At 42.5% G+C, this 27,430-nt stretch overlaps 1 protein-coding gene across 6 annotated transcripts in view; it reads left to right on the top strand.

Annotated features, from left to right (window-relative positions):
- gucy1a2 (guanylate cyclase 1, soluble, alpha 2) overlaps window positions 1-27,430 on the top strand; it is a 205,694-nt gene that overhangs the window by 13,679 nt on the left and 164,585 nt on the right. For 2 of the 6 annotated variants that reach the window (XM_069891227.1, XM_069891233.1), the window contains exons 2-3: window positions 1,162-1,295; window positions 2,416-2,996. The exons of 2 other annotated variants lie outside the window; for them this stretch is intronic. In XM_069891227.1, coding sequence (XP_069747328.1) covers window positions 2,799-2,996 — 198 coding nt within the window. In that variant the 5' untranslated portion in view covers window positions 1,162-1,295; window positions 2,416-2,798. Of the gene's footprint in view, window positions 1-1,161; window positions 1,296-2,415; window positions 2,997-27,430 lie in introns of those variants that run through there. 2 more of the 6 variants (XM_069891228.1, XM_069891230.1) reach the window with 2 other exon arrangements.

The following is a 27,430-nucleotide window of genomic DNA, read 5'->3' as shown; positions in this document are numbered from 1 at the left end:
TGGAATGGTTGAGTCAAGGAGTTCTTTAGCTTTTTAACCGAGTACTACTTAGAGTTGGGAAACAATAATGATGTGTGGAAAAGATATGAATAAAATTGGGAAATAATACTGATGTGGAAAAAATGGTCTTAATAATGAGATGGATGTGGATTTAAACGTAAACTTGGGACCAAATATGCTTCCAAGTTGACATGCAGATGGATGAAAATGCACCTCTTCCAATTTAGCATACTTCATTTGATACTCAGTATTGGAAAGACAAAGTGCATATTGATGAAATATTTTGCAGAAAATGTCTGTTTAGCCTACTAAGGTGGCTGTGAGCTTTCAGTTGTCTGTCCCTATAATGCTGCAATCCATTCTCTCTCTGACTTTTTTGGTTTTCCTTTTTTCATTATTTCAGTGGTCCAATGCAAACTTGAAATACCATCTTCATACTTGGGATGTTACATTCCCCAGGACTTATCACTGAACTCAATAATTTTAGATAACCAGCCATTCTGTCAGAACAATCTGATATGTCATAAACATGAAATATTAACTCACTTACTACCTGACATATGGAGTAACTCCAGCATTCCCTATTTTTACATTGGATTTCTAGCATTTGCAATGGTTTTCTTCTTTGCTATATTTCACAGTTCAAATATTCTCATTCTCTTTCCCTCTTTCACATTTTGGTATGTTAATTCATCTCCAATTTCCATCTGCTCAGGTCAAATAATTTGTGATTGATGAATTTGTGCCATTCTTAATCAACAAACAACATAATGTTTTTTTTGCTCTAGAATTAAGGACCTGTAGTCTCTTGCATCTCCAGCCAACATAATTTTTCTGGTATCCACTTTTCTTCACTCTGCAAAACATGTTCAAATTTTAAGACATCCTACTTGTATCAAAAGATTGTCAACCTGAAATGATGACTCAATTTCACTCTCTTGAGATGACTTGCAGACTATTTTTGAGTTTTAGTTTCTATTAAAGATCATATGGGAGCAGGTTTGCAACAAGGGAAGTCCCAATATTTTTTAGCAGAGCAACGATTTTGGCAAATATGAAAAAAAGCAAAAGACATGAAGAGACAGTAATCATGTCAAATATATTAATAATATAAATTATTAGTTTGTGGTTATACGGTATTAATTTTCTATTACACACTAGTGAAAATGAATTGAGCCAGCAATGAGAAACTGGAGGAATTCAATGGGTATCCCCACAGCATCCATGGGTAGATATGGTCAGGCACTGGTAAGGAGGAAAGATTTGAGAAAAAGTAAGAACAGCAACAGGAATAGGTAAAGTAGAGATGTCAACAGTGGAACCAGGTACATGTGTGTGTGTGTGTGTGTGTGGGGGGGGGGGGGGGTGGCCTAAAATTGGAAAAATCAATATGCATACCAAGATTTAAGGCTATTTGTAATCTGAACTTGGTGCTGGTCTTAAACATTTTCTATTTTATTTTACATTTCCCCATTATCTCATCGATAACTGCATCTTTAGATATTCTAGAATTTCTCCTTGTGGGAATGTTTTTGGGTTGTATCTTAAGTCAATCCACTTTTTAAATCTAATTTACAGTTTTCCTGACCGTTCTCATCTAGATCTATTTTCAAATCCTAAGTTTTGGATCTAGTGCAGTGGTTCTCGACCTTTTTCCCCCCATTCACATTTCCACCTTCAGCAATTCCTAACTAACCACAGAACACCTCTGGTATCCTCACTGAAGGTGGTATGTGAGTGGAAAAAAAAACTGAGAACCACTGATCTAGTGTTTAATGTTTCTTCGTCCTTTTAAACATTTAAACAGAACCATTTGCAATTTCCATTTGCTCCCATTTATTTCAACTGCAGTATATCCACGCTGCTTTTTTCCTATTCAAGGAAGTGGTCACCTTCACCGCGCCTTACTCCGTTTACCACAGTATAGATTCGATTTCATAAGTTACAGGATCAGGTAAAAAAAAAAACAACCACCTCTATTTGGAATGACCCACGTTGGAAAAAAAAAATCGGCCCATAAATTGAGTACTGCTGTCCTAAAGGAATGAAACCTGACTGATTTAACTCCAATGAGCCCAGCAATGTGCAATTTTTCCTAGGAGTTCTAGGCCAGAAATAAGTTAGTGAAACATTTCCCAAAATTCTTTCGTCGGAGGTCACTTTCGCAAACCGTGTCCCGGCAAACTCTGAAGCCTCCAAGGAGCGCGCACACAAAATGATTGCTCCGACCAGACATCCGTGACTCGTTCTCTGTAAAAAAGACCAGCCATTGTGGTCGTACAATTTATATGCAGTGCCCTCTCTCGATCACTATTTATACATTAGCGTTAAAGTTAACATCAAACCTTGAAACTAAACTGTTTGCCAATCTTTCTCTCAAGCATTGCCTCTATATGTCGCATTTCTGCTTTATAGGATTGTTATTAAGACCTCATCAAACAATCCTCTGTGGAAGGAAGCTAATGTGTCGATATTAGGGGTCGGATGCGAATGCCTGACATGGTCCGCCAGTCCCTCTAAAATCAGGTACACAGCGCCACAGCCGCTACTGTCCCTTCATCTGTATCACCGCTGCTTTTAAGGGCAATTTGGGGCGGCATTAACGACGTCTGAAAGCACGTGATCGCAGTAACCATGAGCTTTAAAAATGTTTGTTCTCGGAGATAAGCAAGAGAGAAAGGGGTTCGGAGAGCGGAGGACTGGCGGCTCTGAAGCTCAGGCGATGAGCCGAAACCAACAGCACAGAGCAGAGCTTTGGGGTTGGCACCTTTACAGACTGATGTACAGTATTAACCAGAATGTCTGGGAGGAAGATCTCATCCGAATCATTTAGTTCAACGAGCACGGATTACCCGGAGAGCCCCGAGGATGCCGGTTGTCCGTTTTCACGGCTGGTGAATGGGAAGAACACAGTTCCGGGGAGCAGGTCGGCGGCTCGCCGGCGCGTCAACCTGGACTGTCTGGGAGCGAGCATCCGGAAACTTGTCTTTCCAACGGTAAAGAACACAAGAAATATTCCACCCAATCCCCCCTCCCCCCACTTCTACACCCTTCCCACTTGACATGCCAGGCAGCCCCTCTTGCCGTTATTTTCTTTCTGTTCGCGATCGAGCACTCTTGCCCTGCTATTCCCGGTGGGTCCTGCTTGGGAGTGCGTGCCTTCTTCTGTCTGTTTTGTTAATCATCTCCTATGATAATGAAAAGTTTTTGATATGTTATTACTGATTATTGAACTCGGAATCCGTCACGTTATAGAGGCAGATCGTTTTAATTAAAGTTGATGTGATATGTAGTATATTTAGAAATAACGGCAACTGGCGACCCTTCAAGCTTCTAGCCATTAAACCGACTAATGACATTGGTTATAGGATCTTAAGGATCCCATTCTATGCAGTCTCACAAGGACCACCCTGATGACTTAACTTAAGATACTGTGGGGAGGTACGTTCTTCCAACGTATTCTTCGTTAAATTTAAGTGCATTGGCATAGCTAATGTTCAGAATAACTTGTTTTTTTTTAGTACCAGTACAGCTCAACTCTGATTGGCAATGTTATAGTGATCAGGCTAATTCCAACTGGCATCCTTGATTTTGACTGCCTAATCCATGTCGAGAACGCCGTCTTTTACCTTTACCTTATTGATAGGCTGCGATTACAGAACATGACCAAATAAAAACATCGCCTTTCAAACCTGTATATCCATCGGCATTCTTAATTTAATGATAAAAGCCGTCACCTGCTGACCCATTAACCTCCGCATAGGCGCGCCACTCATTTATGACATTTAGTTGTTAGAGGCAAACTGAAACGGAATTTTTTAATGCAACAAATCCACGCGTGCAAGCTATTGTAGTAATTCACCTGTCCTTGGCAACCCGCTCAAGAATCTAACATCTGCTGTTTTTGTGTTTTTTTTTTCACATGCCTGACTTAATTTTATCATTTTCTATGTTTTAGTTACGATCTGAAGCAATTTCTCCAATTGTGAATCTCAGAAGCCAATGCATATCTTCATAGTTTAAATCATGGTATACTACCGCGGACATTGGGGATTTGCAGGAAATAGTGGGTATATTCAGCAGGCCGAGCAGCATATTTAGTCTCTAGACTCTTTCAGGTGGCCAATTGCCCACATGTAAAACCGCATGTTTAGACAAAATGCGGCTGTTTTGAGGCCACCTGAATGTGCAGGAGGCGCTCTTGAGGCGAGCTACGTAACCCTCCTCCGAGAGGGATAATCAGCTCAGCTCAGTGGCTCCCCCAGCCACCTGAATGCAGCTGGATGAAAGTGGATGTTAAAGGGTCAGGCTGCTGATCGCAGCTGACACTGGGCAGGAGCTGGATTGTGCTCAGAGCCGCATCCTGTGCATCTGTGTCCTTCAGGTGGCCAGCCTTGCGCTTTATATGCTGCCACCTGAATGGCAATTTAAAGAGCTGCTTCTGCTTCTTCAGGCGCATTCTTAGCTTAGAATGCACCTGAAAAAAGCCTTGCGATTTGAAATTTTCTTCACACAGACTTGCGCGACTTGCCAGGGAGTAATTGCGTAAACATTTTAGGTCAGTAAGCTTCAACAGATGTTGCCTGTATGCTGAGCTTCATCAACAATGTGTATTGGTGCTCAGTGTAATAACATTTGGATAATTCTTTCAGTTTGCACACACACCCCCCTCCTCCAAACACTTTTAAAGGATATTGTAATATTCGTGGTAACTAGCCCAATTGGGACTTTTTGTATCAGGGCCCAAAAATCAGAATCGGCAAAACTCTTTAATGTACAGGGATACACGTTGAATCCACTTCTGTCTGTAATTGACACCTTTTCAAAACTTTATTCCAAACTTGTGGCATGCCGATCTAGAAATGCAAATCAGTTGACAATACCATTGTAAAACACGAAAGTCTGAAGACACCATGGTTGAAGTGAAAACACAAATGCTGGTGAAACAGTGTACTTTATGTAGCAAAGATAAAGATGCATAACCAACGTTTTGGGCTTGAGCCCTTCATCAAGGGATGACACAATGTAAGTAGGCAGGAAGGGTTAGGTGCATTTCACACCTGGCTCTTAGTGCCAAGAATAGGGTAACTCACCCTGTAGAAAATGGCAAGTACTTGTTAGTTTATGTAGATAAACAGTTGTTAGCATTTTAATATATTATTTACTTTATTTTGTAATATTATTTATTTTGTATGTATTTATATTTAATTTAAAAAAACTTGCCTCTCCTGTAAACTTTCCTCTATTCTCCATAACAGATGGCCTCTAGTATTTGCTTTTGTTGCCCTGAGAAGAAGAGGGTGGCTGTTCACTCTATCTTATGGGTCTCATAATCTTGTATATCTTTATTAAGCCACCTCTCCTCCTTTGTCACGCGAATGAGAAAAGCCTTAGCTCTGTCAACCTTGCTTCACAAGACATGTTCTCCAATCCAGGCAACATCCTGGTACACCCTCTCTAAAGCTTATACAGCCTTCCTGGAATGAGGGAACTAGAACTGACTGTAATACTTCATGTGGTCCAACCAGATTTTTATAGAGCTGCATTATTACCTCACAGCTCTTGAACTCAATGAAGGCCAGCATACCATAAGCCTTCTTAACCATCCTATCAACCTGCATGGCAACCTTGAGGATCTATGGACTTGGACCCCAAGATTCCTCTGTTCCTCCACACTGTTGAATCCTGACAATGAGTTCAATCTTCCAAAGTGTATCGCTTTGTACTTTTCCAGTCTTCTACACTATCCACAACACCTTCAACCTTCGTGTCACCAGCAAATTTACAAACTCTTCCACTTCTTTTTAATTTTAAATTAGACCAGTGGTTCTCAGGAATTTTCTTTCCATTCACATATCACCTCAAGTAATCCCAAGAGCTGTACCTACAGCCCCCTGTACATTTTGAAGGGTGGGAAGAAATAGCACCCAAAGGAAACCACACAGACATAGGGAGAGTATACAAACTCCTTATAGACAGTACTAGATTCGAACCCAGGTCGCATTACACTAACTGCTACATTAACCATGATGCCCAAGGTTTTGTAAAATTTGAGTCGTATAGAAAAAAAATCACAATGACAGCAGAACTTCACTAAGCCAGTGGTTCTCAAGTTTTTTTTTCCACTCACTTACTACCTTAAGTAAATCCTTACTAACCACAGAGGACCTATGGCAGAATATATTCTAATTGCTACTATCCTCTGCAGGCAACTCAATTCTGAATTTACCCAGCCAAGGTTCCATGGATCTCATGCCTCACAAGTTTCTGAATGAGCCTATAATGCAGGACCTTGTAAAATTCCTTATTAAAATCCATATTCACCATATCCACCAATCAATTTCTTTCATCATCCCCTCAAAAAGCTCATTTAGGCTTGTGAGGGATGACTTTCCCCTCACAAAGCCATGCTGACTCTCCCCGAGAAGACTATACTTCTCTAAATGCTTGTAAATCCTGCCCCTAAGCATCCTTTCCATAGGTTTGCCCATCACTGACATAAGACTATAATTTCCAGGATTCTCTCTCTTGCCTTTCTTCAACAAGAGGACGACATTTGCTATTCTCCAATCCTTCCATACCGCTCAAGTAGAATGCAATTACCTTTGCCAAAATCCCAGCAATCTCTTTCCTCACTTCCTATAGTAATCTGGGATATATTGCATCAGGTTCCAGGGACTTATCTGTTCAAATATTTTTAAGAATATCCAGCACTTGCTCCTTTTTAAACTTCCCGTGCTTCAAAAATGTATGGGGTTTGTAGGTTAATTATGCCATGGGCCTGTTACCATGCTGTATTTCTAAATTTAATTTAAATTGAAAAATTAAAATTAATATATGTTCCAGCATATTAGTTTATTCTACAGTGACCTCACATTCCCCACTGACTACTGAAGCAAAATATTCATTTAGGATCTCCCTTACTTCCTCTGTCTTCAGGCATATGTTTTCCGCCTTTATCCTTAATCAGACCTACCCTATAGTCATCCTTTTGTTATTCATTATAGGTAGGGGCTTTCTGTGATCTAACTTATCAAGGCTTTCTCTCTTCTCAGTTCCTTCTTGGCTAACATACAATTCTCATGAGCCCTTCCTGATTTTTGCTTCCTAAACTTCATGTATGCTTCATTCTTCCTCTTGACTAGCTGTTCCAAATCTCTTATCAACCATGGCTCTTTTTCCTGTACAAGTAGTCCCTAAACATCCTCCCCATTTCTGCTTTGCATTTTCCTGAGAACTGATATTCCCAATTTACTCTCCCAAATTCCATCATAGTTGGCCATATAACCATAGAACATTAAAACTCAGAAAAAGGCAATTGAACCCTTCTAGTCTGTGCTGAACTATTATTCTGCCGAGTCCCACTGACCTGCATCCATTACTATGTACCTCCATTCCTCTCCCATTCATGTACCTGTCCAATTTTTCTTAAAAGTTAAAATTGAACCTGCATTCATCACTTCAGCTGCCAGCTCATTTCACACACCCCACACTCTGTGTGAAGAAGTTCTCCCAAATGTTTCCTATTAAACTTTTTTCCTTTAACTCTTAACCCATGTCCTCTGGCTTGTATCTCACCTAACCTCAGGGCAAAAAGCCTTCTTTAATTTACTCTTTCTATTATCATTCCTAATTTTGTATAGCTCTATCAAATCTATGCTCTGGGAAATAAAGTCCTATCCTGTTTAACCTTTCCCTGTAACTCATTTCTTTGTCCAGGCAATATCCTAATAAATCTCTGCACTCTTTCAATTTTATTGATATTTTCCCTGCAGTTAGGTGATCAAAACTGCACACAATACTCCATATTTGGCCTCACCAATGTCTTATACAACTTTACCATAACATCTTAACCCCAATGCTCAACACTTTGATTTATGAAGGCCAATGACCCTATCTTTCAGGGAATTGTATATCAGTGTCTTATCTTGGTTTGTCCTTCCAAAATGAAATACCTTACAGTTTCCTGCATTAAATTCCATTTGCCATTTTGCAGTCCATTTTACAATCTGGTCCGAATCTCTCTGGAAGTTTTGAAGGCCTTCCTCGCTGTCCACTACACCTCCAATGTTAGTGTCATCTGCAAACTTGTTGATCCAATTCATCACATTATCATTCAGGTCCATGATATAGTTGACAACAACACTGGACCCAGTACTGATTCCTGAAGCATACCACTAGACACAGGCCTCCAGTATGAGAGTATGGTCCATGAAGACTCTCTGGCTTCTCCCATAGAGCCAATGTCGAATACTACCTCATCATGAATACTGACTGACTGAACCTTCTTGACTATCCACCTAGTTAGGACCTTGTCAAAGGCATCCACAGCCTTTCCATATAACCATATAACCTTTGCAGCACGGAAACAGGGCATGTCGGCCCTTCACGTCCGTACCGGTTCACTTGAACAACTCCACTAGCTCCTCTGCAAACTCCTGAGGAAGTAGAGGCTTTCTTCACTTATCTTTCTTGCTGTGCTGGGAATAGGTGCTTGGGTAAGCAGTTTTTGGGTAATATAAGCCATGGTCCCACTGCTGAAGTTTGAGACTCTCCGAGAGGTGGCAACATCTCTCAGCAAGAAGAAGAACTTCTAGAGTCCAGCCAACGTCCCGGTCAGGGGAGGTGGAGAAGCTGCTACCGGCGCCCTGACAACCTACTACAAGTGTGCAGTCGTTGCCTCGCTTCGGCAGTTTGGACCAGTCCAAGCGTTGATAAGTATAGTTAGGAAGGGCTTGCATATTGTAGTGTGAAATGAGCTTTTGAATTTGTAATAAACATTTGTATAATCTGAACTGCTCTCAGTGTGTGTGTCTATTTTCTTTCGGTAGCTCAAACACTGTGACCAATCTAAAACGAACAAAATGAGAGGTATAAGTTTACCCAAGACAGGAGTGAAGACTGGTGCCCATGGCACTGGCAGAGTGCGTATGTATATTGTATAATGTATATAACAATAAACTTTCCTTCATCAATTTTCTTGATATCCACTCAAACACAAGAGAACATGAATCAGTTCTCATCTAGGAGTCAGTAGTGTTAAGAGTTAAGACCTCAAGTTCCTCAGTGTCAACATCTCTGAGGATCTGTTCTCTGAGGATCTCTCCATGTTGATGAGGCTTGCCAGTGGCTATACTTTGTTAGGAGTTTGAGGAGATTTGGTATGTCACCAAAGACTTGAAAATTTCTACAGATGTACTGTGGAGGGCATTCTGACTGTTTGCATCACTGTTTGGTATGGAAGCCCCAATGTACAGGATAAGAAAAAGCTACAGAGAGTTGTGAACTTGGCCAGTGCCATCACAGGCATCAGCCTTTACTTTATTGAGATTATCTACAAGAGGCAGTGTCTTAAGAAAGTAGCCTCTATCCTCAACAACCCTCACCACCCAGGCCGTGACCTCTTCAGATTGCTCTTCATAATGGAATTTAATGCAGGAAAGTGTAAGGTATTTCATTTTGGATGGACAAACCAAGGTAAGACACTGATATACAATTCCCTGAAAGTGGCATTAGATAGGGTCAAATGTGGTTGTGTAGACAATGTGGTTGAAAGAAAAAAAAAATACTGGAGAAACTCAACAAGTCAAACAGTGCACTTTATATAGTAAACATAAAGGTACATAACCAACTTATTGGGCTTGTTTTGTTTTTGAGAATCACTATTTCGGAAGATCTCTCCTGGAACTACACACTAATGACATTGTGAAAAAAGCACACCTCAGTACCTCTACTTCATCAGGAGTTTGTGCAGGTTTGGTGTGATACTAAAATTTCTACAGAAGTGTGGTGACTGGCTACATCATAGGCTGGTATGGGGACACCAATACCCCTGAGCAGAAAGCCCTCCAAAAGGTATTGGACACAGCCCAGAACATCACAGGCAAAACCCTCCCTAATATCAAGAACATCTACAAGAACATTGCTGTCGGCGAGCACCATCAATCATCAAAGACCCACATACCATACAGCACATGCTCTGTTCTTGCTGCTGCCATCAAGGAAGAGGTAGAGGTGCCACAAGACTTGCACAACCAGGTTCAAGAACAGCTGACTCAACAACAAACTCAATCAGGGTCTCATTTAAGGAATGTTACTTGTGCACTTCATTGATTATTTTATTCTCTCTGTATTGCAGTCTGTTTACATTTGTTATCTATTTAGATGAGTACATTTTGTACAGTTTTCGCCCTACCAACAAGTAGTAATTCTGCCTCTTCTGCAGGAGAAAGAAACTCTGTAACTCTATTTTGTGTGATGTCATGTATGTACTCTGACAATAAATCTGAAAAACTCTAAAATTTGTTGAACGAACCTACTATACTCAAAGCCATGTTGACTATTCCTAATCAATCCTTGATTATCCAAATACATGTATATCCAATCTCTTAGAACTCTTCCAATAACTTATCGACTATTGATGTCAGGCCCAGAATGTTGGTAATATATCTTTATCTCCTATGGATGCTGCGAGACCTCCAGCATTTCTGTGTTTTAACTATAATCATAATATCTGCAGACTTTCGTGTTTTACTCCTGTCAGCATTCTGTATCAGGAATCCTTGGATACACCTGACAAATTCTACCTTGTATGAACTTTTTTCACTAATGAGGTACCAGTCAATATTGGGGAATTTGAGGTCTCCCATAACAACTACCCTGTTATTTTTGCACCTTTGCAAAATCAGTCTATTTATCTGCTTTTCAATGGTCTGGTGGCTATCTGGAGGCCTATAGAATGCTCCCAATAGAGTGATCCCTCCTTTCTGTTTCTGAGTTGCACACGCACTGACTCAGTAGACCATCTCTCTACATTGTCCTCCCTTTCTATAGTTGTGATTAGCAATGCCACACCCCATTTTACCTCCATTCCTACCCCTTTTGAATCATCTAAGCCCCATAATCTACATCAGCCAATCCTGTCCTCACGTCTACAAAGTCTTTGTAATAGCTACAACATCATAATTCCAAGTACTGATCCATGCTCTAAGTTCTATGCCCTTATTCTTAATTTGCACATTTAAACCCATCCAATTTACTGTATTTATGCTACATCCATGGCCTATCCTTCCTCACTACATATCGCATCTACCTTTCCACCAACTGTTCCATTATCTGACCTATCCTCTTGCCCAACTCGAAATCTGTCTTTCCAAGTAATTATGTAACTCTGGTCCCATAAATTTGTTGAATGAAAAAGAAAATGGAGGGAATACTTAAATGGTGAGGCAGCATCTGTGGAGAGAGAAACAGTATTAAATTTCAGGTCAAATTTGAATATGGAAGCAATGAAAGATACATAGAGGTTGGGGAATGACAAATGTTTTAGATGAGCTGCAGGTGAACGATGCAGGAAATCCAGAGCAACAAAACTTGATTGAATGTTTCAGTGATAAGTAGTCTGATTTAATAGCAGAAGCAGGCAATGTTACAGAGTTGAAGACAGGTGGACTTTCTGAAGGAGTGAACACTGGTTTAGAAAATTAACTCAAGGTTGAATAGGATAAAACAAATGATTCTGTTCAGTTTGAGATTGTGTGGACCACAGATGAGGACACTGAAATTCTTCTTTATTAAGTATGGCATAATGAATTTGAAAGAGCAATGTCCAAAAGGAATAGGACAGCATAAAAAGGAAAAGGAAGATAGAAACCCAACATAAGTAAATAAGCATATTTTAATATTGAAATATTAAAATTAGAGTTGAAAGGTAAAGATTTTATCTGAACATAATCTACATTTTTATATATAAAGAATTCACTTTGTTATTTTGTAGTACTCTATTTAATGCATAAATGTAAAGTTGGGCAGGTAAGATGGTTGCTAGAATGACTGGATATTTGAATTGATCTGTTTGCAGTCTTCAGAAATCAATTAATTTTTGTTCTTTTTTTGTGATCAGATAATGATCATTCGGAGGAAAACCACACTGGTATTAGAACCACACTGGGAGTTTGTTAATAAGCAGTTTGTTAATAGCAACAAAACAAACTGCCAGAGGAACTCAGCAGCTCAGGCAACATCCATTAAGGGAACTGGACAGCCAACGTTTCAGATTAAGACTCTGCCTCGGGACTGAGAAAAGAGAGGGAAGATGGATGCTATTAAAGAGAAATGGGAGAGGGGGGTCAGTAGATGAAGATGATAATCACATGAAACCAAGTAAGTGTGGGAGCTGGATGGATGTAGTTGGGAGACAAGAAGGAGAATGAAAGATTGAAGTAGACAAAAGGGGGAAAAAAATGAAAAAAGGGAGATGGAGTCAAGCAGTGAGATGGAATTGTGAAGGTGGAGACAATTACTATATATAGGAAGGAGATTGGTGGAATTAATTAAGAAGGGAATAATATTCTGATAGAACAATGGATATGGTGGGGAGATGTGTGGGTGGTCAGCAGGAGGAAAAGATCAAGAAGGAGAAAGGAACTGGATAGCAGTGGACCTACTGTAAAGAACAAATTTAATGGCTGTTTGTGTTTTCTCAATAATGTGTGGTATTAATTTTGCTGCTAACATTCTAGATCAAAGGAAAGGCTTTCAGCATATGTCCCTTGTACAGTTACTTCAGACTTTTTGAAGCATCATCAATGATGATCACTACTAATCTCATATCTATTTTACTATGTCATTCTCTGTGCCATCTGTGAAGAGACAATCAAAGAGAGAGGTTTTTCAAATCAATAAATTTAAAGCATCCTTATTGAGAAACCTCAACTGCAAAACAAGAAGGAAGGAAGTTATACATTTAAGTTGTGCAGCAAAGTTATTGTGGTAGAACCTCTGTATTACTGTTTGTATATGTATGGCTGTTCCGCGCCTTGCTGATTGTACCTGTGGCTTCTCTCCTTTGATTCCCTTAATAAAGGCAGCAACACCATAACCTCTCCCCCAGAACAAACTTGCATCTTAGGTCAGCAAAGTGAGATGTGCTATCAGTTTATAAAAGCCTATCAGTCAGGTAACTTTGAGTTTTTAGAGTTATTTTGAGTGCATCAATTTTATTACCATAATTTCTTTGGAATGGACAAGTTGCTAAGACCAGAGAGGTTGGAAATCGACCCGTGATCACCAGAAACATCTGACAAGTTTGAACTCTGGCTATGCTGCTTCAACGTGTTTCTGCAGGTCTCCACCAAGATCGTCTAATCCAATGCATTTGCTGTTCTCATGGGTCATGCACCATGTTTACCCGATGGACAGAGACTATAAGATATTCAACGAAGCAATGGACCTTCTGGAAGGCCAGTACCTGACCTTGGTGAATGAAGTCTATGCCAAGCACATTCTAGTAATGCATAAGCAGCAACCCGTGGAGTTGATTGAGGATTACATTTGGGTCCTGCAATACTTTGGACGGGCCTGCGGCTTCAAGGCCACATCATCAGAAGAGTACACAGAGGAAATGATCCAAGATGCCTGTGTAGCAGGCATCAGATCGGATTACATTCGCTAATGACTGCTATAGCAGGGTGAGCTGAAACTGCAGAAAACCATTGAACTGGCTAAAACCCTAGAAGAAGTAGTCCACTTCGTAGACTCTTGTCTGATAACGTGGTTGCCACTTGGGGAACATGGGCACTGCCATTTTGGGACACGGAATCAAAGACCGCCCACACCCCAACCTGGCTGCGGCTGCTACTGCTGGCAAGCACCCGAAGTGCTGCTTCTGCGGCCCACAGAAGCATCCCAGGAAGCATTGCCTGGCAAAGGACGTGGTCTATTCCGGCTGTGGAAAGAAAGGACAGTAAGTGAAGGTATGCAAATCTAAGCAACCTCCTAACCAACCAGCGCTGCCATCTTGGACGATGTCACTTCTGATGGGGCAGTTGCCATCTTGGATGACATCACTTCCAATGAACAACAGCACCATGCACCACCAGGTGGTGGACACTGCCTGTCCATTACACCTGTTTTTACTCCATTTTGGTTGGAGTCATTTTTCCAGGAATGTTGGTGACTGATTTGGGTAAAATTCACTGTTATGTTGTCTTAATATGGAAAGAAAATTGGAAAATATAAATGGGGAATTGAGGAATAATTATATGGTCAACTGTGTTACTAATATTTGTCATTTAAATGGAATTTAACTTCAGATGAACTAAAATCATGAAAAGTACTTGTCATTTATGTTCACTGGCGAACATAGCATATTCTAACTGTTTAGCTGCCCTGCAATGAGTTGCAGGGGGCTGTGGAACAGCCATCTTTATGCAGGAGCCTCTGGGGCATGCTTCAATGCTATAATTGTATATTATAGTGGTTTACCGCACTCTCTTTCCCAATTTTAAGAAAGGGGTTTGGACATCAAATGCTAACTCTATTTTTCTTCCTCCAGATGCTGCTTGTTCTGCTGAGTGCTTTCAGAATTTTCTGTTTTTATTTCAGATTTCCATCATCTGCAGCTTTTTAATTTTCACTGTTACTTTTGAAATGTGAGTATTGTTATGTACTTAGCAAGGCAGCCAATTTACACAAACATGTACCAGAAACAACTATGCTATCATGTTTTGATAATTTGCTTTAGTGTTGTTGGTAAGTGATAAATGTTGGCCAAAAATACTGATCAAAGCTTTTCAGTACTTCACAGTGGTTTTGTGGAATTTTAGTATGTCTCTAATTTGGTTTAATGTTGCATATATAAAATTCCATCTCCAACAGCCCTTAGTTAAAAGTATATATTTGTTCAGATCTGGACTTGGATGTAAAGTCAAGATTTCGGTGTGATTTTTTGAACTTTCAGCCTTTTGAAGCAGGAATGTTACGACTGAGCTACAGCAGACAAAAAAAATAACAAAAACATAGTGATTTCTTATCAAGATAATATAGTCCCCATGGAAAAACCTTATTTATCAATATCTTGACTCTTCAAAGGTTAATTGTCTGATATTGTTAAACTTCCAGTGTCTTCTCTTGAAAAGATGCTTTCATCAATCTTAAACTGAGCTTGAATTTTTGTCAAAAGCTGTAGGTGTTTTGTGAAGGAGTTTGAATTATTTTAGAGACCTATACATTTGTAGGTTTGTAGGAAGAGGAGTAGTCATTATTTATTTTTAATCTAACTAAAATGTTATCTGAAAATTGATGTCATATACTAAAGCTGTTTACATATTCTGATGTTTCATCAAGAGAAGTCATTTTGCATGAAATAACACAGTGTGGGAGTTTAAATCTGCGTAGGAGCACAGCTGACAATGGATAGATCATTTCAACCATATGTAGATCCTTGCACACTGATATGTTTGATAATAATTATAGAATGTCAACAAGACCTCAGAGGGATGAGCACGTAACTCCGACTGACACTTCAATGATGGGATATTGCACTGTTGTAGCAGGAGTAGTTGGATTGATGGTACATCTTTGAAGAATGGGGTCACTCTTCTTGTGTCCTGGTCATATTTAATTATCAGTCAATGCTACTAAAACAATTGATCCAACTGTTTATATGATCAGTACTTTTTGGATCGTACAGGGTACAAGCTGGTTGTTGCAGTTCAAATGTAACAATGGTTACTGCTCTGTAGAAACACCTCAAGGTCTGTAAAACACTTTGGGACTCCTTAAGATCATGATAGTTGCTATTTTAATGCAAGTCCTTTTTAACAGTGTCATTTCTGTTTGCAAGAATTTGTCTGCAAATCAGCTGCAATGGCTCCTACATTATGACAGTGACCACACTTTATAATCAGAATTTTTTTTGAGTGGAGGAGAGTGGCACTGATAACTTTAATACTAACAATTGATATCCTCTTTGTTGCAGATATTAGCACAAATGCGTGCAACTCAATGATAAAGATGATAATATTAAAGAGGAAGAGATGAATGAGGGGTTAGCTGGTATAGTTTCAAACATGCTGTTCTTTCTGATAAATATGCATATAAATATTCTACCACAGTGTCTACAGATTTTCGTGATTTACAATATGCATTTGCAGATCTTTATGAATTTGCTTTCAAGGAGAGTGTAACACCCATGTTGAAGAATTAGTTTCCTTTGTACAGCTGGCATGAGTTAGACCGCTGTCTTGCTAATTTTCTATACTACAGTGTTGATGACGCAAATGCCAGTTTTGAAATTTAAACAGCAAAATGCCAAAAAAATTGTTGTGACTTCCTAATGAATATCTATTTCTGTTAATAGAATATATTTTATCTTTCCTAATTAATACTTTGGTGTAAATCCATCTCTACACAAAAAAATATTTATTTTTTCTTGAAGGCCAGACTTTTGCGACATCAATTTTTTTTGTACACTCCCTATCCTGGCTGTTTGTTCATATGGCGCACGCAGTAATAATCCTTTGTCTTCTCTCATCCTGTGATGTATACAGTCTATCTCTGTCTATGTGAAAACTATTAGACAATAAAACTTAGGAGCAGAATTAGTCCATTCGATCCATCGAGTTTGCTCTTCCCCGTTGCCATCCAATGCCTGAATGATCAATGATCCAAAGACACTGCCTTACTTTGACTTTTCGTGCGCTATATTTGTTTATTTTTGTAATGAGGTTTATATGAATGTTTGCACTGTGACGCTGCCACAAAACAACACATTTTGTGACTTGTTCATGACAATAAATTCTGATTCTGATGCAAAAGAACTAAAGGAATTGGTTGGATGTAAACAGGGCAGAAAGAAATATGGCTGGGATATTCAGGTGCAACTGTTGACTTATTGTATTGTAATGGATACTGCATTATCTGGGCATTGTAGGTAAGTGTATGTGTATATACATATACAATGTTTCATGATGAGGATGTTGAAAACTGTTTATAGCTGTCAAACCTTTTCTAGAGTTGTATTTGTGTAGCAGAGCCCGAGAATGATTTGGGGGTGGGGAGGGGATGAGTCGGCATCAATTTCAGCAAGGTGTCCTATTCAGAGGATCTGTGGCATTCATGAGCAATAGAAGAAAATGCAGTGGTTTTTCAGCCATTCATACGGAAACATTATCAAAGGTGCATTGAGTTAAACAGGAATTGTAAATTAGAAATCATGCATAAATGCGAAATAATAATGGGGAATAGGTGAGAGGGATGAAAGAAAATTTTTTTGGAATGATCCACTGCAATTGACATCTGAGGGATATCTCATTTATAGAATTTTTCAGTACCAAGGAGGTTGTTCTGCAATAATCTTAATTTATTAAGCCATTAAAACAACCTCTTGCATGCCTGAGCTCTAGGTTTTTCAGCTCTCTTCATTGTGATTAGTGAGTTCAGAACCAAGTTAATGGGTTGGATCATGCTGGAAGTGATCTGCTGCCTGTCATTATTGCTCACAGACTCTGCCCACCTACACTCAACTGATTCAGATACACTGGCACTCCACACTGTGAAGTCAAGCAGCTAGGTGTCAGCAGTAAGTCAGGTTCTGACATTCAGAAGTGTTTAGTAATTATTTTTAAAATACTGAATAATTTTAATGTTCATAAAAAAGTAAACAATAATATTAATTGAAACATGATAATATTAAAAAAAAATAAATCCAAGTAAAATGATAATAAAATAATTACTCTTTTCCCCTTTTGTAATTGGGTCTCTGATCCTAAGCCAGGTGTAATGCTCTGGGAATGAAAATTAAAAAAAAGCCATGGAAATACTCAGTATGTCAGGTAGCATGTTTGGTCAGAGAAATGTAAGTAGTGTTTCAGACCAGCAGCAATGGAAATTCACTAAGGCAGTGTTATTGTTTTTCTTTTAAAGCACTACTTATTAATAACTAGTAATAATGTTACACATTAGTCAAATCAAGTGTGTGTGTGTGTTACCCAAACCATTAGGCACAATTCTGGAAAGTCATTCCAAAGTTCAGTCTTAGAAATCCATTGTTGAAATGCAGACTTTTAAACTGATGCACAGAAGTAATCATATGGGAGAGACGGAGTGACTAGACTGCCGAAAACTCATGAATCCTCATAGACATTCTTCCAGAGAAATATCCTTTGTATGAACAGTTGCCACAACTCCCCTTTTCCTTGTGTAGGGGAAATGAAACACGTGACTGCCACAATATTTCCAAAACCCAGGTACAGGACAATCAAAATAACCATGACTTTGGTCATGATCCAGTGCAGAAATTCTGTTTCCAAAGCCCAGGTATGGGTCAATCAAAATGACCCTTCCTTTGGTCATGGTGGGGTTCAATAATCCTTCTGGTAGGGAGAATCAGCTGAATTGTCCATTACCACACAGAGTTATTCCTGCTCCATGTTTGATGAGATGGCTGCTGGTCATAAAGTGCAATTCCTTCTGTGTTCCACACACAGAACTCTCTCACCGACTCTGTCCCTAGAAAAAGCACCTAATGTCCCCTCTCCTCTTCAAAAGTAGTGATTTTGGGTACAGCCTGTACGTGATGATGCTACCCAAAGCGGTGAATGGTTGCAGCCTGTACTAGCCCTTAAAGTGATACTAACACTTTAATAACTCCCTTCCCCCCCAAAAAAAAAGAGCAGAATTTTAACTGCAACCTATAATGTTTGAAACAATACATTCACTAGAGTTGCATGATATAATCCAGGCAAATATAAGAAAAGAAAAGAATGGACTCAGTAGAATTTCTGGTGTATTTTTGTTGAATGACAACATTGTCTAACTGAATTAATGCAACCTAGATTGTATACCTAAAATGGATGAGAGGGGGGGGGGTGGGGGGGTGGCTTGGGAGGAGGGAGGGGGGAGGGAGAAAAAGTCACTGTAAATGTGTGGAAAAGAAAAAGTGTATATCATGGCTATTGTGATTTATTGTGTGAAAAATAAAAAATTTAAAAAAAAGTTAAAGGGAAAAAAAAAATAAAAAAATTAAAAAAAAATATAATCCAGGCAAATATAATGTTTTTCAGCAGCAGATACAAATTATAAGTTTCATTTTTCTGTGAAAAATTGAAAACTTAACACCTTGAAAGGCAATCAGCAATTACATTATCCTTGCCTCTGTATGAATTATTGTTAAATTATATTTCTGCAGAAATAGACTCCAGTTTAATATTGTCTATTTTTGTTTTTCATTTTACTCAAGACCACTTAAGGATTATGGTCAGTATGGTTGTTCCTTAGCTGTGCAGATGTAAACCTCAAAATCCTGAAAAGCCAGTACAAGTGACAACAATTTTTTTTTATGATAGAATAATTCTTTTGAAGTTGATTGAATTTCTTTGATAAGAGAGCCACTGGATGGCCAAAATGATCACAACCCTTCTTTTGTAATAACACTGCTCCTGCAGCTTCATCATTAGCATCTACTGCAAAAGAAAATGGCTTCCCAAAGTCAGGTGACTTAAGCACAGGCTGGTGACACAAAATGGCTTTCATTTTATCAAATGCTTCCTGTCCAAGCAAATTTTTCACCCATCTTCAGAAAGTTAGTCAAAGAAAGAGTGATATCATCAAAATTTTTACAGAACTTTCAATAATACCCTACTACCATTTTCAAAAGCATCCTAACAGCTTTCTTACCTATGGGAACGGGAAACTAAGAAATCGGGCACCAACTTGCCTTGACCAACAACATAACTAAGATAAGTCATATTATGCTTTTGTCAAACAATTTCTCTAACTCAGAGATGTGTGCTTCCCAGGTGTCATTCCCTATAACCAAATCATCAATATAAGACTCCGTACACCCTAAACCTTGAATCACAGAATTAATAATTCTTTGGAATGTCCTTGGAGTATTTTTCATTCCAAATGATAAAACATTGTATTCATATAACCCTAATGAGGTCACAAATGCAGAACACACCAGTAACCTTTAAATAAGTCCATCTTTGTAAGAAACTTAGCCTTTCCAACCTTGTCCATGCAATCAACTACCTTAGGGATAGGATAAGCATCTGTCTTTGTTACCATATTAACTTTTCTATAATCAGTGCAAAATCTAACCATCCCATCTGGTTTAGACACCAGGACATAAGATGAACTCTAATCTGAGGTAGAATGTCTTGTGGTGGCGCACCACCGTGGAGATCAAGTTGGCACATTGCGCGGCACTTGCGGTGGTAAACAGCAGCATAACTCACTGTAACATGTCCCTTAACGCAGTGAACAGGCATGGTTGAAAGCTGTCTCAGTACAAGACCAGCAGCCCTAAAATGGCGCTGGCCAAGCTGCCCAGCTAACAGATCAATAATAGGCTGGGGAAGAAGGGTATTCACGTGCAAGAATGTTCCTGCCCACTGTTGTTATTTATGTGGCTGATGTTAGCCAATCAAACAAATAGTGGGAACTCCAACTGTATAAAAGGAGCCTTTCCAACCTCAATAAATCTCTGTGTGTGTGTGTGTGTGTGTGTGTGTGTGTGTGTGTGTGTGTGTGTGTGTGTGTGTGTGTGTGTGTGTGTGTTTCTTTGTAGCAGTCGGCTACATTTGGTGACCCCGATGATTTAGTGGCATCTAAACCTGGTGATGGATAGTTAAGCAACGATCGGCGCAGTCGTCCTCAAGCTCCTGACCTTCTGGACAGTTTGGCCAGGCGTGTGGTTCAACCAGGCTGAGGCACAGTTCCAGATTTGGGGCATCGCATCTGAGACCACACAGTACTACCATGTAGTTGGTGCAGACAGAGACTGCAGACAGAGTGGCCAACTTCATCGACAGGCCACCATCTGAAGGCACTTACACTGCCTTCAAAGAGCTATTAACCAAGACCTTTGGGCTCTTGCGGCGAGAGAGACAGAGAGAAAGAGGGGCATAGCTGCTCCACTTGGATGGGCTAGGGGATAGATACCCGTCAGCGCTCATGAACAAGATGCTGGCCCTCCTGGGAGACCACGAGCCCTGCATCATGTTCGAGCAGGAATTCTTAGAGCAGCTGCCTGAGAACATCCAACTGCTCCTGGCTGATGCGGATTTCAGCGACCCCCGGAAAGTCGCAGCACAAGCAGATATTCCATGGAAGAAGAAACACAAGTGCTCGGCTACAGTGGGGCTCGCCATGATATCTCGCAACCAGACCAAGGAAGGCCTTGGAAAGGAGCAGCAGATGGGACTCCAAGGTCCACCGATGCCAGCCACCCTGCAAGTTCAGTGAAATGACAAGGCTAGCTGTCGCTGATGTCCACGACAGCTGGCCATCGAGAGAACCTCCTTTACATATGGAATCGCCTTTCCAGTAGACGATTCTTGGTGGTACAGGAGCGGAGGTCAGCATGATTCTCCCAACAGGTTTGGACACTAGATGCAGGCAAGTGGGCCCCACTGCTGCCAACAACAGCAGTATTTGGACCTTTGGCACGCGTAGAGCTGAACTGCAGTTCTGAGGCAGTAACTTCTCATGGAGTTCATGCTGGTCGCAGTGGAACAACCACTCTTTGGAGCAGACCCTGCAGGCCCACAGCCTCCTAGTAGACCTCAAGGGCAAGAGACGTGAACCCTGGAGATGTTCTAAACATTCGAACTGAGGGACACCGGGCTCCACAACTCAGATGATGAGTTCTCCAAGGTGCTGGCCGAGTTCCCGGTGTTCCTTTCCCCTCAGTTCATGGTGGAGGTGCCTTGACATGGCATCAGGCCTTACCAAGGGTCTACCTTTCTATGCAAGGGTGAGATGACTTCCCCTGGAGAAGTTTCAACTGGCCAAGGAGGAGTTCTGCAAGCTTGAGGAGTTGGGCATTGTTCGGCGGTCAGACAGTCCATAGGATTCTCCTCTGTACATGGTGCCTAAAGCATCTGGGGGCTGGAGACTGCAGCGACTACCGTCAGCTTAATGAGGCCACCACTCCAGATTGTTACCCAATGTTGCATATCCAGGACTTTGCAGCAAACCTGCACGGAGCGACGATCTTCTCCAAAGGGGACTTGTTATGAGGGTACCCCTAAATCGCAGTGCACCCTGAGAACATCCCCAAGATGCCCATCATCACTCCATTTGGACTGTTTGAATTCCTGAGGATGCCATTTTGGCTCAAGAACGTGGCACAGACTTTCCAGTGACAGACGCGGTGGGTCAAGACCTGGACGGCACCTTTGTCTAATTAGATAATATCCTGGTGGTGAGCAGAACCTGGCAGGAACATCTATAACACCTCCAAAGCCTCTATAGTCACCTACATGAATTTGGCCTGGGTTCGGGCTGAGCACGATTGACTTCCTGGGCCATAGAATTACCTAATGTGGGACCACATTACTACCCAGCAAGGTGGAGGCTATCCGCAACTTCCCAAAGCCTTGTACTACCAAAGGACTGCAGGAGTTCACTGGGATGGTCAACTTTTATCGTAGATTAATCCCCACAGTAGCTCGAACCATGTGCCCACTCTTCATCCTGATGACTGGCAAGGCGAAGGACTTGACCTGGGACGACGACTCTGCACGAGCATTCATGAAAGGGATGGAAGCCCTGGCTAATGCTGCACTCCTGGCCCATCCCAGGTTAGATGCACCCACAGACCTCATGGTCAATACCTCAGGAATAGTGATTGGTAGCATTCTGGAGCAGCAGATAGAAGGAAGTTGGCATCTTCTAGCTTTCTTCAGCAAACATCTGCGGAACTCTGAGCTAAAGTACAGTGCTTTCGACAGAGTGCTTCTGGTGCTGTACTGTACCATTCGCCACTTCTGGTATTTCCTAGAGCAAAGGGCTTTCATGGGTTACAGGAACCACAAGCCACTGACGTTTGCTCTGGCCAAGATTTCCGACCCCTGGTCAGCCTGCCAGAAGAGACACTTGACTTACATCTCGGAGTACACCACTGACATAAGGCACATCTCGGGAAAAGACAACGTGGCTAATGGACTGGATTTCGAGGCACTGGTGGAAGCACAGCAGCAGGACGACGAGATCCCAGTCAGCACAGGTAACACTTCCCTCCTGTGCGACATAGCCAGCAAGCAGGTTCGACCTATTGTCCCAATGGCATGGAGGTGACAAGTTTTTGACTCCATCCACGAGCTGGCACATCCATCAATCAGGAGCACAGTCCAGTTGGTGGCCAGCAAGTACGCGTGGCATGGGTTGTGGAAACAAGTTGGCGGGTGGTCCAAGACATGCACGCAGTGCCAAACAGCCAAGGTACGGTGGTACACCAAGGTCCCCCTGCAGCCTTTCAAGCCAACAGAATGAAGATTTGACCATATTCACATGGACATAGACCCTTACCAGTCTCACAGGGTTTCCACTATCTGTTCACGGTGGTCGATCGTTTCACCCAGTGGCCATAAGCAATCCACCAGGTCCTGCACCAAGGCACTCATCTTGTCCTGGGTAGCAAGGTTCAGGCTACCATGCCACATAACCTCTGACAGAGGCACACAATTTACTTCCAGCCCGTGGATCGACATTGCCAACCTGCTACACCACACAACAGCATACCACCCGCAGTCTAACGGACTGGTTGAGCACTTCCACAGGCTCCTCAAGGCCACCCTTATGTCCAGAGTCAAGGGCCCCAAGTGGGTGGATGAACTGACAAGGGCATTGCTGGGGATTCGTACAGCCCTGAAGGAAGATCTCCACACATCCTCTACTGAGCTTGTCTACGGAACTCCACTCATGGTCACCAAGGATTTCATCCTACCAGCCAGAGGTCAACAGGAGGATACAACCACCTTCCTGGACAGACTGCGGGAAAAGGTCGATAACCTGGCTCCGATCCCACCCTCTAGACATGAGCAAGCCAAGTTCAACATCCCTAAAGAACTCCAAGACTGAGTGTGTTCATGCGCAGAGGGCCATACCATTCACCGCTACAGAAGCCTTATGAAAGTCCCTTCCAAGTCATCCAGAACAACAGGGCCACCTTGGAACTGATCATCAGTGGCAAACCAGAGGTCTTCCAATGCAGAGAGGTTCAAGCTGGCACACACAGACCCAACACAACCCGTGGAGACGCCAGCACCTCAACACAGAGGGAGACATTGGGGAATGCATTCAAGGACACTATGAACAGTAGCGCCAGTTCTGAGGGGGTGGGGTCATGTGGCGGCCTGCAAGAATGTTCCCGCCCACTATTGTTATTCATGCGGTTGGTGTCAGCCAATCGAACAAATGGCAGGAATTCCATTTGTATAAAAGGAGCCTTTCCAGCCTCAATAAATCTCAGAGAGTAACCTCCCACACTGCAAGTTTCCTTGTAGGAGTCGGCTACAGTCTAATAATATAATTCTTTAAAATGTATTCAATCACTTTACCTACCAGTCTGCACTTTTCAACATTCATTCGATATGGATGTTATTTGATAGGTTTTGCAGGGGTTCTCTTAGACACGTCTGGAAACAAGTACTTAAATTTTTAAAGTAGCTGTTTCATTTGCTCCTTTTCCCAAGGCTGAAGGTGTGCCAGCTTAGCATCCAAATTCTGCAAAACAATTGAATTAGACAGACGAACAGGGGCAATGTTTTGTTTGAAGTGATGCACACAAGAGTTAGCTTGTACCATCTGTTGGTCCTTAGACTCCTGAGTTCTATAAAAAACCAATACCACTGGTGAAGGTTGTTCCTTGCTAAAAGCCAGAACTAGGGTACACAGCCTCAAAATCAAAGGGAGTAGACTTAAGACAGATGAGGAAAAACAATTTTTCCCAGAGAGTTGTGCATCTGTGGAATTCGCTGCCCAGGGAAGCAGTTGGGGCTACTTCATTAAACTTGTTTAAGGTTCAGTTAGATAGAATTTTACATTTTAAAAAAAAAGGAATTAAGGGATATGGGGAAAAGGCAGATAGATGAAGTTGAGTCAATGATCAGATCAGCCATGATCTTATTGAATGGCAGAGCAGGCTTGACAAGCCAGATGGCAACTCTGCATTTTATGTCTCCGATCAGGTGACATTCACCATTTGACTCTATCTCGTATGGGCCTGAAAATTTAGCCTGAAGGGGATTGGAATTTGTTGGAAAAAGGATTAACAGTTTATCCCCTGGTTTAAAAGTTCTCACTCTAGCCTTTTTTTAAAATCTATCATAATAGATCTTCATTTTGCCTTGAGCCATTTTCAAATTCTCTTGAGCAAATTTAAAGATTTTCTGTAAACGATCTTTAAACTTTAAAACATTATCTAACAAATTCAACTGCACATCCTCTTTAACCCATTGTTCCTTCAACAACACTAAAGAGCCTGGTGCTGAGAAGAAGGGGAAACCTCCAATGGCGCCATTTTGGCCGGCTGCCCCGATTACAAGCGGGGCTGGATCGCCTGCCTAGTGGCATACTGCTACACAGCCCCCCCTAGAACCGGTGCCAATGTCCTTCTTAGATGGGTGGGCCTTGCTTCTTGGGCTGGTTTGGTGGGGTCGAGGTGAGCTGGCTTCAGCCTGTCCACAGTAAACAGCTCCCACCTGCTGCCGATGTCCAGCATGAACATAGACCCTGAACACTGGACAACCCTGTACCGCCCTTCATGAGGTTTCTGCAGAGGTGTCGCGGGTGGGCCCCGCTGAATAAAAATGTACTCTGTGGAGTGCAGCTCGCTGGGGATGTAAGATGGCCGTGTGCCGTGTCTGGGCGGTGGTGGGGGTGCGAAAGAGTTCAAGTGGGCCCGGAGGTGGGGAAGTAGCTCATGCGGCGACCGTTGGGGATTGTGAGGCGCGTTGATGAACTCACTGGTCAGTGCTAGCGGTGCGCCGTAGACCAGCTCAGCTGATGATGCCTGCAGATCCTGCTTGGGCGTGGAGTGGATGCCCAGGAGCACCCAAGGCAGTTCGTCCACCCAGCCGGGATCGGTGAGTTGGGCCATATGTGCCGACTTAAGGTGGCAGTGCAGATGCTCGACCAGCCCATTGGCCTGCGGGTGATGGGCCATGGTGTGGTGTAGCTCTATCCCCAACCTGTTGGCGAGCTGTACCCAGAGCGTAGATGTGAACTGGGCGCCCCAATCGCTGGTAAGGTGATTTGGAACGTCAAACCGAGTGACCCAACCGTGCATCAGCGCTTGGGAGCAGGAATCTGTGGAGGCGTCCGGCATCGCGATTGCCTCTGGCCAACGAGAGGTGCGGTTTACCACCGTGAACAGGTAATAGTTGCCCTGGGAAACTGGTAAAGGCCCGACTATGTCCACATGAATGTGGCTGAACTATTCCTGGATGTGCTCGAACTCTTGCACGGGCGCCCTGGTGTGCCTGTGCATCTTGGACATCAGGCAATTGGTGCATGTTCTGGCCCAGACCGTGATCTGCTTCTACAGACCCTGCCAGACGAACTGCTCTGCCACCATATGGACTGTGGACCGTCAAAAGGTCGTGGATGTGATGGAAGACTTGTCTGCGCCACTGCTGGGGAACCACCGGCCATGAGGTGCCCATGGAGACATCACACAGGACGGTGCCTTCACCGCTAGGAGTCGGGAGATCGGTCGGAACTGCAGGCCCGTGATGGCAGTCCTGAAGACTCGCGTCTCCTTGTCGTACTTCTGGTCCCGGGCAAGCTGGTCGAAGTCGAGGCCGGTGTCAGCGTGCAGATGCCTGGTGGTGAGAGTGCATTGGCAACCATGTTGTCCTTCCTTGCCTTGTGCCGAATGTCAGTGAAGATGGTAAAAGTCCTCCCCTCCAAGAAATAGCGGAAATGCCGCACAGCCAGATACATGCCCAGTCTTTGGCTTGGCTTCGCGGACGAAGATTTATGGAGGGGGTAAAAAGTCCACGTCAGCTGCAGGCTCGTTTGTGGCTGACAAGTCCGATGCGGGACAGGCAGACACGATTGCAGCGGTTGCAAGGGAAAATTGGTTGGTTGGGGTTGGGTGTTGGGTTTTTCCTCCTTTGCCTTTTGTCAGTGAGGTGGGCTCTGCGGTCTTCTTCAAAGGAGGTTGCTGCCCGCCAAACTGTGAGGCGCCAAGATGCACGATTTGAGGCGTTATCAGCCCACTGGTGGTGGTCACATGCCCAGTAACACACGGTCAAAGGCCCTATACTTGCGCTCTGGTGGACGGAGAAGCCGGCTGAAGAATGTCAGTGGCTTCTATTGTCCATTCACCTGCTGCTCCAGGACGACGCCGACGGCTGTGGCAGAGATATTGACTGAGAGCGCCATATACAGGTCGGTGTATGGGTGGGCGATCATGGTAGCCTTCGTGAGGGCATCCTTGGTGGCCTTGAATGCACTGCAGGTCTCTGGGGTCCAGGTGAACGTTTTGTGCTTGTCTTTGATGAGGGCAAATAGCGGCTGCATGATGCACACGACTCCTGGGATGAATTGGTTATAGAAGTTGACCATACCTGTGAACTCCTGCAGTCCCTTGAGGTTGTCTGGGCGTGGGAACTCCTTGATAGCAGCGACCTTAGTAGCAGTGGGTGTGGCTCCTTCGGCTGTGACGGTAAGGCCCAGGAACTGCATGGACTTTTTCCCGAACTGGCACTTGGCTGGGTTGATGGTGAGGCTGAAGTCGGCCAGCCAGGAGAAGAGGGCGCACAGGTGGGCCTTGTGTTGCGCTTGATCCCTGCTGGCAACAAGGATGTCTTCCAAGTAAATGAAGATGAAATCCAGGTCCTTGCCCACTGAGTCC

This window comes from Narcine bancroftii, chromosome 7, assembly GCF_036971445.1.
Source record: "Narcine bancroftii isolate sNarBan1 chromosome 7, sNarBan1.hap1, whole genome shotgun sequence".
Taxonomy (NCBI): Eukaryota; Metazoa; Chordata; class Chondrichthyes; order Torpediniformes; family Narcinidae; genus Narcine; species Narcine bancroftii.
Note: the sequence above shows the minus strand (reverse complement) of the source record. Positions and strands in the feature narration are given on the sequence as shown.